A 17,240-nucleotide genomic window follows, 5' to 3' on the forward strand; every position below is an offset into this window, starting at 1 on the left:
AATTCACAAACGACCAAAACTTCAGCAGCCTCGGAAGGCGTGTGTTTGACGTCTACATTCAGGTCGGGTTTTAAAATACGATCACAGAAAATATCTTATGCCATGGTCAATTCATAGGGAGATTTAATTAATGTGTCCAGGGTAAGCGAGTTTTGAAGGACTTTAATATCGCAGCGAATGCCAGTGGGGCCGGCAAAGCAACTGTTCAAAAGTTCGTGGCCAATGTGAGTGGCTCCACTTTGGATATCAGACTCTATTGGGCCGGGAAAGGAACAGCTGGTATCCCAGAAAGAGGAGTCTACGGTCCTCTTGTATCAGCCATTTCCGTGGATCCTAGTAAGCTTTTGCCTCACTTAGCTTTGAAATTTTCTTCTTGGGATGTCAAGACTTCAAACTGGGAGCCACATTACATTATACCATAATTTAAACAATTGACTTGTATTTTTTTTTTTTTTTTGGTCATTGGTTCAAACTTTAAATACAGCAATGTTGAGTTCTGAAAAAAATGACAATGTGTAGTCTTTGGCCGGTTCACCATGTATTGAGTTTAATCTAATGACTAACTATCTTATTTGGCTAATTTCGTACCATCTGTCACACCAGCGGCTAAAACTGGATTTCATATATCATTTGGTGCGGAAATTGGTATCGTGGCAGCAGGGGTGCTAGCTTCAATGATATTTGCCAGTCTTTTCTGGTGGAAGTTCTGCCTGAGAACAAAAAACGATTTGGAACGAGGTAATTGAAATTTAAATGTACAAATTTACGCAGCTATAGAAGTATCAATTTCATTACTTTGATGTCCGAGTTTTCATGCCATTCTTTGACAAGACATGCTAAGCTAAGCTCAATATCAACTTATTATAACTTGTTCATTTGTGTCCGAGTACAAAGAATGGCAAGGATGTATGCAATTCGAAAACATTTACTAAACAGAAATCTAGAAGACTTAATTTGAAACTATGAGCTTGCTTCTTATATGCAGATCTAAAGGGCTTGGACCTGAACACAGGAAAATTTACATTGAGGCAAATCAAAGCTGCCACAAACAACTTTGACGAAACGAATAAGATTGGAGAAGGCGGTTTCGGTTCTGTGTATAAGGTGTATATTCATTCTTGTTGAAGCTATTTACGATTGAATAGTTTCTTTCTTACTGACTGCGATTTCAATGCATGCATGTACAATGCAGGGTCTTCTATCGGATGGAACTATGATTGCAGTGAAACAACTCTCTTCCAAATCAAACCAAGGGAATCGCGAGTTTTTGAACGAGGTAGCAATGTTTTCAGCTCTTCAACACCCACATCTTGTCAAGCTCTATGGCTGCTGCATCGAAGATGATCAATTGTTGCTCGTCTACGAGTTCATGCCAAACAACAATGTCGGCCGCGCTTTATTCGGTATAATCTTTTCACATAATTGTATGTTTATAACAAAGACATGATTTTTTTCCCCTTACACTTTACAGGTTTTTTAGAGCAAATATAATTAAAGCAGGATGATTCTACTTTCATTAATGAGTTGGGATAAATAGGGTTACAAGTTGTAGATAGCTTCTTAAATAAGAGGATCTACAAATAAATATAACGAATCAACTACTATACATTAGGAACTAAATTACTCATGGTTATAATACATAGACCAAGTTATATTGATTTATCTGCTAGTTGACACGACTTCGGTACTTGAGGCATGCAAATTTCTCCGTTTTAATTTCAACATGTTTCGTCCGATCATCTTCCCACATTGAAAGTGAATGGGAACTAACAAGAGGTTATAAAGGTCATGGGTTACTCCTCTCATTGCCAATTGGTTTTGAGATGGAACCCCATGATACTTTCGTATAGTATCAGAGCCCATTAAGTCCAAACGGGTATCCGATCCAATCGTTGGGATTCGGTCCAAGATGAGCGAACGCAAAGAGCCGCCATCTTGAGGGGGCGTGTTAGGAATCCCACATCGAAAGTGAATGGGAACTAACAAGAGCTTATAAAGGTCATAGGTTACTCCTCTCATTACCAATTGGTTTTGAGATTGATGGTGGATGTCAATTAGTGATGGAGCCTAATCTAAGGAATTGGAAAAGTCCCACATCGGTTAGGGATAGTAACTTTGTACATTTCCTTAGTATATATAAAGGATGCTATGTGTTGTATTCCTTTGTACCCAAAAATAGAAACACTTGTACTTGTAACCTTTTCCCAATTGGGTTTATAGTATTGCAGTGGTAAATTGGACGTAGCTTTCTCTTTGAAAGTGAACCACTATAAATCTTGTGTTCCTTCTTTTATTTTTCGTTTTTCTGTTCTGCGAGAGAGAGAGAGAGAGAGAGAGAGAGAGAGAGAGAGAGAGAGAGAGAGAGAGAGAGGTTTGACGAAGTGAACCCAACAGCGGTTTGGGCGAACTGACGAACTGACGAACTGAATCCAAAGACGTTTGGACGAAGTGACGAAGCTAATCCAGCTCGACTGGACGAAGTGACGAGGTCAAATCCTAACAACTGGTATCAGAGCTTCTAGGTTTGCAGTTTCTTGTTGAAACGGAGTGCGGCTTGAGAAGAAGCAAAGTAGAAAAACGATGGGAGGCGAAGAAGGCACGGTGCATGGGATCGGGAAGTTCGACGGGTCGGACTATGCATTCTGGAGAATGCAGATCGAGGATTATCTGTACGGAAGAAAGCTTCATCAACCGCTGAGCGAGAAACCAGAAAAGATGGACGAGGCATAATGGAATCTCCTCGACAGGCAGGTTCTGGGAGTTATTCGACTGACGATGTCGAAGAACGTGGCTCACAACGTGGCGAAGGAGAAGATCACGGCGGGAATGATGAAGGTCCTGACGGACATGTACGAGAAACCCTCGGCGAACAACAAGGTGTTTCTGATGAAGAGGCTTTTCCACTTGAAGATGGATGAAGGAGCCGGGGTAGCCACTCACGTGAACGAGTTCAACACAATTGTCAACCAACTGTCATCGGTTGAGATTGAGTTCGACGACGAAGTGCGAGCTCTGATTCTACTCGCGTCCTTGCCAAATAGCTGGGAACCGATGAGGGCCGCGGTCAGCAACTCAGTTGGAAGTGCGAAGTTAAAGTTTAACGACGTACGAGATCGCATCCTCGCCGAAGAGGTGCGAAGGATTGATTCTGGCGAGGCCTCGACGAGTTCGGCCTTGAATGTGGAGAACAGGGGAAGAAACCACAGCCGGAATCAGAACCGAGGAAAGGACAGGTCGAAGTCACGGAGTGGGCGAGGTCAATCTAGGTCGGGGCGATCTTTTGCGTGTTGGAACTGTGGCGAGTCCGGCCACATCAGGAAGTACTGCAAGAAGCCTGCCAAGGAGAAAGGAGGTGCCTACGCCGTCACTGAAGATTTAGTAGATGCGTTACTGCTAACTGTGGACAACTCGATTGACTCTTGGGTGCTCGACTCAGGAGCGTCTTTCACACTACCCCTGACAGTGACATTCTGGAGAACTATGTCGCAGGAAATCACGGGAAGGTCTACGTGGCTGATGGCGAGCCTCTAGACATTGTTGGTGTCGGCGACGTCAGACTGAAGATGGGAAACGGGCAAGTCTGGAAGATCAACAAGGTTAGACACGTGCCGAAGTTGATGAGGAACCTAATCTCGATGGGTCAGCTCGACGATGAAGGTTACACCACGACGTTCGGAAATAACTCGTGGAAAGTCTCGAATGGAGCTATGGTGGTAGCTTGCGGACAGAAGACAGGCACGCTCTACATGACGTCGAGCTGCAGAGACATGGTGGCCGTGGTCGACAACACCGCGAAGACCGAGCTGTGGCACCGCAGGCTCGGGCACATGAGCGAGAAGGAAATGAAGATGCTGGTGAAAGACGGCATGATCCCGGAGCTGAAGACGGTGGAACATCACCAATGCGAGAGCTGCATTCTCGGGAAGCAGAAGCGAGTTAGCTTCTCGAATACGAGCAGAGAGCTGAAGGCGGAGAAACTCGAGCTAGTACATACCGACGTATGGGGACCAGCTCCAGTCCCTTCACTTGGAGGATCTCGCTACTACGTGACGTTCATAGACGATTCCACAAGGAAGGTATGAGTTTATTTCCTGAAGAATAAATCTGACGTGTTCGCTACCTTCAAAATGTGGAAGACGATGGTCGAGCTGGAGACGAGCTCGAAAGTGAAGTGTTTGAAGTCCGACAACGGAGGGGAGTACGTCGACTCTGACTTCAAGCGATATTGTGCCGAGAACGGGATCAAGATGATGAGAACGATCCCGGGGACTCCACAACAGAACGGAGTAGCGGAGCGAATGAATCGCACGCTGAATGAACGAGCTCGGAGTATGCGGATTCACTCCGGCCTGCCCAAGACCTTTTGGGCCGATGCAATCAACACGACAGCCTTCTTGATAAACCGAGGACCAAGCGTTCCTTTGAACTTCAGAATTCCAGAAGAGGCGTGGAATGGGAAGAAGGTAAACCTTTCTTATTTGAAAGTGTTTGGTTGTTTATCATATGTTCATATTGATGAATCTGTTCGAAGTAAGCTCGATCTAAAATCTAAGAATTGTTATTTAATTGGTTATGGTGACACTGAGCTCGGCTATCGTTTCTGGGATGCCCACGCGAGAAAGATAGTCCGAAGCAGGAATGTTGTCTTCAACGAGCAGACGACGTACGAGGACGAGCTGAATGGGAGCTCGACCAAGAAAGCTCCTGAGGGCGAGAAGTCAATGATCGACCTGAATGACTTCTCGACGACCGAGCTGGAAGAAGAGGACACTTCGATGACCGAGGCGAGATCAGGCCGAGCTAATGACGGTCATGAGATCGAAGAAGACACTTCGATGACCGAGGCGAGATCAGGCCGAGCTAATGGCGGTCATGAGATCGAAGAAGACACTTCGATGACCGAGGTGAGATCAGGCCGAGCTGATAACGGTCACGAGATCGAAGAAGAAGCTGATGACAACATCGAGCTCGAGGTGAATCAGCGGACTCCGATCACCGAGCTGCGGAGATCGTCAAGAGTCAGGAAACCAGTACACAAGTTTTCTCCGTCTCTCAACTACATCCTCCTTACCGACAGAGGAGAGCCGGAGTGCTATGAAGAGGCTATGGAGGTCGACACCTCGACCAAGTGGGAGCTCGCCATGAAGGACGAGATGGATTCATTGATCACGAATCATACTTGGGAGCTGGCGGAGTTACCAGCTGGGAAGAAAGCACTGCACAACAAGTGGGTGTACCGGATAAAGGAGGAGAGCAATGGAAGCCAACGGTTCAAGGCGAGGCTGGTGGTGAAAGGTTTTCAGCAGAAGGAGGGAATCGATTTCACAGAAATCTTCTCTCCTGTCGTCAAGCTCGTGACGATCAGAACCATGCTGTGGTTGGTTGCCAAGGAAAATCTGCATCTGCAACAGATGGATGTGAAGACGGCGTTTCTTCACGGTGATCTCGACGAAGAGATCTACATGAGGCAACCCGAAGGCTTTGAGGTGAAAGGAAGAGAGGAGCTCGTGTGCAAGCTCCAGAAGAGTCTCTACGGGCTGAAGCAAGCCCCACGGCAGTGGTACAAGAAGTTCGACAACTTCATGAAACGAGCCGAGTTCGGCAGATGTGAGACCGACCACTGCTGCTACTTCAAGAGATTTAAAGACTCATACGTGATTCTTCTGCTCTACGTCGACGACATGCTGATCGCAGGTGCCAACTTACACGAGATCGACGAGCTGAAGAAGAGATTGTCCGAAGAGTTCGCGATGAAGGATCTAGGAGCCGCGAAGCAGATTCTCGGGATGAGGATCAAGAGGACGAGAGAGAGCATCGAGCTCTCACATGAGGAGTACGTGAAGAAGGTGCTCCAACGCTTCAACATGGAGGACGCGAGGTCGGTCAGCTCGTCGCTGACCAGCCACTTCAAATTGTCCAAGCAACAATCGCTAGTAACAGAGGACGAACTGGCGTACATGGACAAAATCCCTTATGCTTCGGCCATCGGAAGCTTGATGTACGCAATGGTGTGCACGAGGCCGGACATTGCTCATGCAGTGGGAGTTGTGAGCAGGTTTATGAGTAACCCGGGGAGAGAGCACTGGGAGGCGGTGAAGTGGATCCTCCGATATCTGAAAGGCAGCTCGACCTCGGCATTGGTATTCAGGAGGTCCGAACTGGGACTTCAAGGTTACGTCGATGCTGACAATGGGGGCGACATCGACAGTAGAAAGAGCACGTCCGGTTACGTTTACACACTTGGAGGGACGGCTATCTGTATGGTGTCGAGGTTGCAGAAGATCGTTGCCTTGTCGAGCTGCAAGGCGGAGTATGTGGCCATCACCGAGGACACGAAGGAGATGATATGGCTACAGACTTTCCTGGGCGAGCTGGATCAAGACCATGGAGGGAGTGCGTTGTACAGTGACAGCCAGAGCGCCATTCAGTTGGCGAAGAACCCAGTGTATCATGCGAGGATGAAGCATATACAGCTGAGATACCACTTCATCAGGTCGGTATTGGAAGATGGTATATTGGTGCTTGAGAAGATCGCAGGGAGTTAGAATCCCGCCGACATGTTTACGAAGTCTGTGCCGTATGACAAACTGAGGTTGTGCTCGACCTCAGTTGAACTCCTCGTCTGATGAGTTGAGTTGCCGCTGCAAGATGGAGACGCGTGATGAGATTAGTCTCCAAGTGGGAGATTGTTGATGGTGGATGTCAAGTGATGGAGCCTAATCTAAGGAATTGGAAAAGTCCCACATCGGTTAGGGATAGTAACTTTGTACATTTCCTTAGTATATATAAAGGATGCTATGTGTTGTATTCATTTGTACCCAAAAATAGAAACACTACAAACTTGTAACCTTTCCCAATTGGGTTTATAGTATTGCAGCGGCAAAGTGGACGTAGCTTTCTCTTTGAAAGTGAACCACTATAAATCTTGCGTTCCTTCTTTTATTTTTCGTTTTTCTGTTCTGCGAGAGAGAGAGAGAGAGAGGTTTGATGAAGTGAACCCAACAGCGGTTTGGGCGAACTGACGAACTGAATCCAAAGACGTTTGGACGAAGTGACGAAGCTAATCCAGCTCGACTGGACGAAGTGACGAGGTCAAATCCTAACACGTGAGCGATACGTATAGTAGGCTTGTTCTCAAGGAACAACTTAATTGGATTGTCTACTTCAATCCTCCATTCCTTTAGGACGCTTGATTATCTATTAAAAAAAAGGAATTCTATTCTCATGTCATTTTCAAATCATAGGTGGATTTTCATAAACACCTGTTGTGCGACGAAAATGCACAACGATTTAAAGCTTTGGATAGTTCGACCCAAGGTCGGACCAAGTGGTCGCACCCGAGCCAAGGGTGTGAACTCGAAAGTCTCAAGTTGAGGTTCCTCTAGTCGGAGGTGTTCTCTGAGAAGAGAAGGGGGTGAATGAGGGGTGTGACTGTGCTTCTTGTGAGCTGCCTATGTACCCGCCCCGCGGGATCAAGTCAAAACGTAGTTCATGGCGTGTGTATACGCTGTTGTGTGGTGCGGAGCTTGTATGGTGTACTCAACAGAGGAGATAAAGCACGTAGGAGTCCTCGGCGACGTCTATGGACTCTAGGATCGAGTGACCCGGAAGAGAATGTGTATTTTCTAGTCTTGCAGACATGCGGGATTCTCAGTAGAAAATCTCGGGCGTAACTTGTGCGCTAGAATAAGCGCTCGATTAGAGGAAATTGTGCGCTGAAAGTCTCTGGCAGCGTTATAGAACTCTAAGAGCGAGTAATCTTGGAAATGAATGAATGTGTCTCTCCCCCTCACTAAAAGGGGGTATTTATAGTGGATGTGGAACCCTAGGAAGGCCTTTGGACGCACCTCGTGGAGCGCGCCGCATGCTTAAGGTGCGCGAGGCGGTTCCTGGGTGCACTTCCCGGGCGCGCCAAATGTTCTGCGCGCCCCGCGTGCGCAGTCCTTTCGAGGAGCGCACGATGGTGAACTCTGCTCCGTGTGTGAGCTTGGGCTTAGACATTCGAGCCGTTTGAATGGGACTTAGTCGTTGTGGCCTTGGTGGGTTTTTCAGTGACCCAGCCCGTTGGGCTTTTAGAGTTCGGGAATACACGCAAGTCGCGTGAAATTTAATGGTTTGGGTTTTTCGATGTAATTAGGGAAGAATTTGGAGAAAAAGTTGTACATCTCATTGCTATGAAATACCCTTTATATAGGGGTACAAAGAGTATAAAAAACTTTCTAAACTATTCTAAATCTAGAATATTCCATACCTATCTATAATCTCTAATTCTAGATTGTTCTATATAATCCTAGACTATATTTACTAACCTACACTATTCTAGATTATTCTATACAATTCTAGATTATATCTTAACGCTCCCCTCAAGCTGGAGCATATATATTAATCATGCCCAACTTGTTACAAAGATATTCGACTCGAACCCCATTGAGAGCTTTCGTAAAAATATCTCCTACTTGATCGTGTGTCTTTATGTATGACGTGGAAATCAAGCCTTGTTGGAGCTTCTCACGAACAAAATGACAATCAATCTCAATGTGTTTTGTTCTCTCGTGAAATGTTGGATTGGATGCGATATGATTGGCAACTTGATTGTCGCACCATAACTTTGTTGGCAAAGTGATGTCGAAACCTAACTCTGTTAGTAACTGATGTATCCACATTATCTCACATGTTCCTTGTGCCATGGCTCTGTATTCTGACTCAGCACTGGATCTTGATACGACATGTTGTTTCTTGCTCTTCCTTGAGATCAAGTTTCCTCCGAAAAAGACGCAATATCCAGTAGTCGATCTTCTTTCAATCTTTGACCCTCCATAGTCTGCATCTGTAAAACACTCAATCTGAGTATGGCCATAATTTGAGTATAGGATCCCTCGTCCTGGTGCTCTTTTCAAATAACACAAGATTTGTTCTAATGCTGCCCAATGGTCAACTTTCAGAGATGCCAAGAATTGACTTACTATGCTGACGGAATATGCAATGTCTGGGCGAGTAACAGTGAGGTAGTTCAACTTGCCGACCAATCTTCTATATCGTTCCGGATCATCCATTAGTTCTCCCTCCTTTGTTAGTTGTATGTTGGGAGTCATTGGGGTACTGCAATGGTTTGGCTCCTAATTTTCCTGTTTCAGAAAGCAAATCAAGTACATACTTCCTTTGCGATAAGTATATACCTTTTTTGCTTCTCAATACTTCAACACCTAAGAAGTATTTTAGCGTTCCCAAGTCCTTCGTTTGGAACTGCGTGTGGAGGAAGGTTTTGAGGGATGCAATTCCAGCAGTATCACTTCCTGTAATTACCATGTCGTCAACATAGACAACTAGGAGAGTGACACCGTCTTTCGTGATCCTGAAGAATACAGAGTGATCTGATTTGCTCTTTCGAAATCCAAACTGTTCAAGGGCTTGACTAAACCTTCCAAACCAAGCACGAGGACTTTGTTTCAGCCCATACAATACTTTTCGTAGATGACACACTCTGCCATACTCCCCCTGAGCAACAAAACCAGGCGGTTGCTCCATATACACCTCTTCATGCAAGTCTCCATGTAGAAAAGCGTTCTTGATGTCGAGTTGGTGGAGTCACCAATCATGGGTGGCAGCCAAGGAGATGAAAAGTCGAATGGATGTCAGCTTGGCCACCGGAGAGAAGGTATCGGAATAGTCAACACCATAGGTCTGGGCAAAGCCTTTGGCAACTAAGCGGGCCTTTAGTCGAGAAAGCTTCCATCTGGATTCAGTTTGGTCGTGAAAACCCATTTACATCCAATTGCTCGTTTCCCTGAAGGAAGAGTAACCAGTTCCCAAATACCATTGGAATCTAAGGCATTCATTTCCTCAATCATTGCTTTCTGCCAACCTGGATGTTCTAAGGCTTCACGAACAGTTTTAGGAATTGTGATGGAATCAATGGATGAAACAAATGTACATGAAGAGGATGATAAAAGATTATATGAGATATAAGATGAAATGGGATAGGTACATTGTCGTTTACCTTTGCGTAATGCAATGAGAATGTCATCGGTCGGAAGTGGATCTGATGACGAGGGACTTGGTGCAAAACATGTCTCTGGAGGATTGATGAGTGTGTGAGATGTCGGGCGAGGGCGTCGAGTGTATACAATGGGTGGTTGAGGAAGAGAAGGATATGCAACACTAGGAGTAGGTTTAGTGGTGTTTTCAATGATAGGATCAGGTGTTAAAGGAGCGACATGTGAGTTTAAAGGAGTAGAGACTTCCGGAGACGTAATCGTATAGACTAAAAGGTCGTCATCCTCGGGTGGTGGTGACGTCGGTTTTTCAGATGTAAAGTATGATAAGTGTTCCATAAAAATGACATCAATAGACACAAGATATTTTTGGAGACTAGGACAATAACATATATACTCCTTTTGAAGACGAGAATACCCCAAGAACACACATTTTAAAGATTTTGGATCTAATTTGGTGAGATCTGAACGAACATCTCGAACAAAACATGTACTACCAAAGATTTTTGGATTGACTGGGAACAAAGGTTTTTTAGGAAACAATATTTTGTATGGAATCGCACCTTGGAGGACAGATGATGGCATACGGTTGATAAGAAAACACATGTAGTCGAGATAGCATCAGCCCAGAAACACTTTGGAACACCTGTTTGGAATAGCAAGGCTCGTGCAGTTTCGAGAAGGTGTCGATTTTTGCGTTCGGCGACACCATTTTGAGATGGAGTATCAACACATGATGTTTCATGAAGAATGCCATTGTGGGTCATGTAATTTTGGAATTGACCGGACAAATATTCTTTGGCATTGTCACTACGAAAGGTGCAAATAGAGAAATTAAATTGAGTACGGATCTCAGCACAAAAGGAACAAAATAATGAGAATAATTCTGAACGACTTTTCATTGAGAACAACCAAGTTACACGAGAAAAATCATCCACAAAAGTGACAAAGTATCGAAAACCTGGTTTGGATGCAACGGGACAGGGACCCCAAACATCCGAATGAACTAATTCAAATGCAGTGCTAGATCGTTTATTAACCCTAGGGTTAGAACTAAGACGATGATGTTTAGCTAACTGACATGACTCACAATCTAACGAGGAAAGTGAGCTAAACTGAGGACATAGTAGTTTGAGTAGAGGAAGAGAAGGGTGACCTAGACGACAGTGTTCTTTAAAGGCAAATGTGACGCTGGGACAAGCAATGGATTTGGATGTGTCGAGAATATAGAGACCTCCAGATTCATGTCCTTTACGAATAATCCGTTTCGTCATGAGATCCTGAAAAACACAAGAGTTGGGAAGAAAATGAGATTGAATAATTTAATGTTTTGGTGAGTTGGCTAACAGACAAGAGGTTAAATGATAAGTTGGGTAAATGCAGGACATTAGATAATGACAAAGAAGGAGTAGGTATGATAGTGCCAGATCCAATAACATTTGAAGGAGATCCATCGGCTAAAGTAACCGTGGATGTGGAGGTATGAGGTGTAAAGGTGGAGAAGAGTTTTGGATTACCTCTCATATGATTTGTGGCACCGGAATCTATGACCCATTTGGAAGATGAGGAAATGAGACATGTATTTGGGTTACCAGAGTCGGCAATGGCAGTGACAGAGGGTTTTGAAATCCTTAGTGATTCTTGGTACTCGGAAAATTTTGCATACTCATCGGCAGGGACACGAATTGAGTTGTCGGAAGAGGATGCAACATGAGCTTACTGGTTCTTTTGATTCTTGTATTGAAGCTTTCGACACTCTTGTATGGTGTGACCCGGCTTTTTGCAGTAATTACAGGTGATCGTACCAGTATCTTTGAGACGAGGATCAAAGCTTCGTGGGCCTCCAGGTTTGTAACTAGAGTGGCTCGAGTAATACTTGTTTCGAGAGAGTAAGGCTCCGCTTACAGGGTTATATGAGGACCCTTTTATACGAAGAACATGGCTGAATACCTCTTGGAGGGAGGTAATGTCGGAGCCGGAGATAATCTGGGATCTTGCAGTTTCAAAAGTCGGAGGAAGTCCTGCAAGGAAACTCATGATGGCCATTTGTTCTCGTTGTTGTTGCTGGACTTTGACATCGACGCTGAAGGGCAAAAGCATGTTGAGCTCTTCATATGTTTTCTTGAACTCCATGAAGTAGGTGGTGAGTGATTGGTCTTTGCTTCTCAGCTCTATAGAAAGCTTTGCACACATCGAACATTCGAGATAGATTTCCTTTCCCATAGTAAAGGAAGTCTAAGTAATCCATCAATTCTTTGACGAACTCACAGTGATTGACCAGACCAATTACTTCACTGTTAATGGAGTTCCGGATTTGGAGGAAAAGACGAGCATCCTCGCGAAGACATGCTTGCTTTGACTTGTCACTTGGAGGCATATTGGTCAAATGATTGTCTTTGTCAATATTTCGGAGGAACAAATGGATGGATTTGCTCCAATCGAGGAAGTTTGAACCGTTCAACTTGTGGTCAGTGATCTTTGAGAGTACGGGTACCATCTCTGATACACCAACAACCTTTTGTGCAGCCATTTAGATTGGAGGGAGTCGTTGAAGAGAAGATTGGTCAGAAATCTGTTTTGAAAAAGGATGTTGAATTTTGGATAAAGTGAGAATTTTGGGAGGCTCTGAAATTTTTTTTTTTTTTTTTTTTTGGAGAAGGATCTGAATTTGCTGAGGCTCTGATACCATATGTAATTAGGGAAGAATTTGGAGAAAAAGTTGTACATCTCATTGCCATGAAAGACCCTTTATATAGGGATACAAAGAGTAGTAAAAAACTTTCTAGACTATTCTAAATCTAGAATATTCCATACCTATCTATAATCTCTAATTCTAGATTGTTCTATATAATGCTAGACTATATTTACTAACCTACACTATTCTAGATTATTTTATACAATTCTAGATTATATCTTAACATTCGAAAACGACCGACAACAACACCTTCTGCTGTTGATCACATATTAATAAGATTCTTGACATTAAATTGTAACAACTAACAAGGTGTTTTCCTCTAGGCAGAGTAGGTAGCTCCCAAGTCTCATTTTTCTTTCGTGCTCTCAGTTCTTGTTAAAGAGCGTCTCTCTTGATTTTGGAACTTTTAGAGCGTCTTGTATGGAACTAGGGATCTCATCATGACTATTACTAGTGGCAACAGCTTTAAAGCTATGGGACAGTTTGGAGTATGAAAAATAATCTGATAAAGGGCGTTTGGTATAGAGTTGGTCTGTGTTTTTACTGTCGGATTCATAGCACTATGAATTGACTCGATGGCTGCTCCGGGTTTAGTATGGACATAAAGCTTTTTGGACGTAATGAAATAACTCTGTTTGATGCTCTGCATGAGCAACACGACTGGACCCTGCGGATCGAGCAGACTTACCAAATAGCATTATTACTATTACTTAGAAAAGAACCTGTATAAAGGAGTGGCTCAAATACCATGAGAGCAAAAATAATTAGACCGGAGTAGTTCTACTTATATTAATAAGTTAATGGATATGGTTACCAGCTAACTTCCTAGATAGTAGGATCTACAAACATAATATAATACTCCATCTAATCTATTAACAAATAAAACCAATTAACTCCTATACATTACGAACTAAAAGATATACCGATATTATACATAGAATAAGACATGTTGACTCGTCTATTAACGTACTTCAACATTGCTATTTTCTTCCTACAAATCATAGGTCCCAAAGCAAGCCAAATTAAATTAGACTGGCCAACAAGGAGTAAGATTTGCATCGGGATTGCAAGAGGCTTGGCTTTCCTCCATGAAGAATCGAGATTGAAGATCGTTCATAGAGACATCAAGGTGACTAACATTCTTCTCGACAAAAATCTCAATCCGAAGATATCAGACTTTGGTTTGGCCAAGCTGGATGAAGAAGACAACACCCACATAAGCACGCGGATCGCTGGAACTTAGTAAGCTTAATTCGACAACACGTAAGTTTATATTTCCCACACATGTACTAAAAAAAATAACTGTGTTCTTTGCAGTGGTTATATGGCTCCTGAATATGCAATGCACGGACATTTAACCGATAAAGCAGATGTTTATAGTTACGGAATTGTTGTCCTTGAAATAATCAGCGGGAGAAGGAACACAACTCACAGGGCAAAACAAAAGAGCTTCTATATCCTTGATTGGGTAACATAGAAAAAAGAAAGCAAATAAATCCTGATAAAAAGTTAATCATTTCTCACATCCAAACTAGAACATTACATAATAAACCCGTTCTTCCCTATCTCTCTAGGCGCTTCTTTTGAAAGAGAAAGGGGATTTGTTGGAGCTAGTTGACCCAAGACTAGGCACAGACTACGACCAAGAAGAGGTGTTGTTGACAATCAAGTTGGCTCTACAATGCACCAGTGTGTCCGCATCAGCCAGGCCGAGCATGTCATCGGTTGTGAGCGTGCTCGAAGGCAAAGCTCCACTTCAATACGTTGCAACTATCGATGCCATGTCATCGAAGAACGTTCTAGATGAGATGAGGAGACGCTATGAAGACATAGAAGAAGATAGCCAAACTCGTACTGCGTCGCTGGACGAGACATTGGCACAGTCGTCCACATCTGATCTCTACCCAGTCAACCCTTTTTCTGACTACTATGGGAAGAGTTGGAGCTAGAGATATTCATATCAAAACTCGTATAGGCTGATGATGTAATACCAGATGTCTTAGTTGGTTTTGCTTTACCGCCAGGCATCTGTGTGTGTGTGCGTTGTCTGTTTGTTGCTTTATTTTTTTAGTGAATGCTCTGGACTTTAATATAACCAAGTAGGGTCAACAGGGTGGTGTGGACATTGGTTCAGTCCATCCTTTCGTTCCAGTTCAAGAATTGGGCCGTGTGACTTGGGCAAGGCTGGCTTAACGGAGCAGCGCAAACTTCCCGCTCTCGGCACTACAAGGACAATGCTTATGATAATTTCTGGTGATATTATTGAAATACGAACTTCAAATACATATTTTCTGTCATATATCTATTTGCTAAGGTCAGATTTCAGAGCAGACTGTTAAAGACGAGTTCTGTTAAAGACAGTTGGGTTCAATGTCAATTTTTTCTTCTTCCTCCTCTTTTGTGTTTCTGTTAAACAAAACCCAAGACTGAAAGCACATCCAAATTGATGGTTGAAAGCCACATCGGTTTTCCCAATTTGAGCTTCAAATTTTCTTGTACGATTGAAGAAAAATAAGTGACGGTATATTGCAACTTACGGCGGGGGTCAGGTTTTCGAGATAAAGATATCAGTTTCTGGGGCGAAAGAAAATATGTGTAGTTCATCAAGTTTCTCATTTGTCAGTAAACCTGTAATTATTGTTAAAATTTACCATCTAAAGAAAAATGAGCAAGCTTTACTATCATAATAGCTACATAATAATCCTCCCATATCTTTTAAAAAAAAAAAAAAAAAAAAAAAAAAAAAAGACTGCTAATCAACCTTCTAAAGATATCAAATAATAATTTTTAGCTAGAAATCTTGTTGCTAGCATGTACGTATTAAGTTGAACTATGCCACGTCGCTAGCGTGTGCGTACTAAGTTGAACTTTTTTTTTCCTTCCTTAGATTAACTCGTTTCTTAATGCTAATCAAAACCAAATGTATTAGGTTGTGATGACGACAATTTAAGTACTTTTGTTCCATTCATTGTGTTGTTACAAAATACAAGGCTTAATCTGAGTCTTCTTAAAAAAACATACGAGGGAATTAGTACTACCAACGGAAAAAAGGACGTTCTTGTTTTGTTTGTTTTGTATCCAGGATGTTTCCAAAACTAGTTACAGTGAAATGTTCGTCACGTTCTCATAAAAGCCTCCACATTTTGTTAGGGGTGGCAATTTGGTCCGGACACGAAACACGAAACGGTTACGACATGATTTAAAGCGGATTTAGATCTCAATAAATGGGTTGGTTCTTAATTGGATCGAACACGCTAACACGATTAAATAATGGTTCAAAACGACACGATTACGGTAACACGATAAAAAACCGATTAACACGATTATTAAATGGTCGACACGAAAGACGATTACGATCCGCACGAATATGATCCAATTAACACGATTACGAGTCCATTTAAACACGATTAATATTATATATGTAAAATTATAAAATTTATAACTATAAACATAAAATTATAATTATAAACATAAAATCGATATTAGAAAACATGATGTAATAAATAAAGTATATTCGTATAAATATCAATTCACGTATGATAACATAGTGTCAATAGTATACCAATTGACTTAACGGGAGCAATAAGAATCTCAATTCATTTCGAACAATCACAATTACTATAGTCTCATAATAGCGACTCATATTCAATTTTGTTTTATTTCAATTCATATCGAACAATTTTCATTCACAATCATAATAACCACCATCTCATAATAATGTATCATTTTCAATTTTATTGGATTTCAATTAAATTCATATTGAAAAATAACAATTTGAAATTGACAGTCACAATAACTGTAGTCTCATAATACCGTATCACATTCAATTTTATTTTATTTCAATTCAATTCAATTCATATCGAACAATTACAATTTACAATCACAATAACCATCATCTCATAATAACGTATCATATTCAATTTTATGTGATTTTAATTCAATTCAATTCACAATCACAATAACCATCGTCTCATAATAACGTATCATATTCAATTTTGTTTTATTTCAATTCAATTAAATTCATATTGAAAAATCATAATTTATAATTGACATTCACAATAACTATAGTCTCATTATAATGTATCATATTCAGTTTCTTTAAATCGTATGAGTATTGGTTAGACAGCCGCTCGTAGTGTATTTGTTGAATATGTGAATGTGAATTTGGGTATTGATTATGTACTTGTTGAACTTTTGATTTTCGGTATTGTTGAACTTCTGGTCTTGGGCATTGTTGAACTTCTGATTTTGGCTTGAGTTTAAAGTGTGTTTGTTTTTTGTTTAAGTGTTTTTATTTTTATTTTTTTACAGGCTATAAATGGATTGTGATTCTAAATCAGTTGAACAAACAGTGTCGATGTGTCGGAAGTTAATAAAAAAAAAAAAGAGGACAATTCTGATCTTATGATTGTTATGTTTTTTATAATTATATCGCGACTAATTGAGTCCGAATGTCTAAACACGGTTAAATACCCATTTAACACGATTATTAAACGGTTTAATTTAAACGGTTATGGATCTGTAAAAAAAATAAACGGTCGGATTTGGATCTA

The 17,240-nt window shown here is 42.0% G+C and overlaps 1 protein-coding gene and 1 pseudogene across 1 annotated transcript in view; one reads left to right on the forward strand and one right to left on the reverse strand.

Annotated features, from left to right (window-relative positions):
* LOC149401298 (putative leucine-rich repeat receptor-like serine/threonine-protein kinase At3g14840) overlaps positions 1-15,304 on the forward strand; it is a 15,674-nt gene extending 370 nt beyond the window's left edge. The window contains exons 2-9 of the mRNA XM_089610657.1: positions 7-62; positions 141-336; positions 604-738; positions 986-1,104; positions 1,193-1,403; positions 13,692-13,929; positions 14,005-14,155; positions 14,262-15,304. Of these exons, the coding sequence (XP_089466783.1) occupies positions 7-62; positions 141-336; positions 604-738; positions 986-1,104; positions 1,193-1,403; positions 13,692-13,929; positions 14,005-14,155; positions 14,262-14,636 (1,481 nt within the window). The 3' untranslated portion in view covers positions 14,637-15,304. The remainder of the gene's footprint in view (positions 1-6; positions 63-140; positions 337-603; positions 739-985; positions 1,105-1,192; positions 1,404-13,691; positions 13,930-14,004; positions 14,156-14,261) is intronic.
* Positions 11,244-12,522, reverse strand: LOC149401299 (uncharacterized; annotated as a pseudogene).
* Positions 15,305-17,240: the final 1,936 nt, after the last annotated feature.

Source organism: Urtica dioica, chromosome 4, assembly GCF_054948205.1.
Source record: "Urtica dioica subsp. dioica isolate 48M chromosome 4, U.dioica_male_clone48M_v1_H2, whole genome shotgun sequence".
NCBI lineage: Eukaryota > Viridiplantae > Streptophyta > Magnoliopsida > Rosales > Urticaceae > Urtica > Urtica dioica.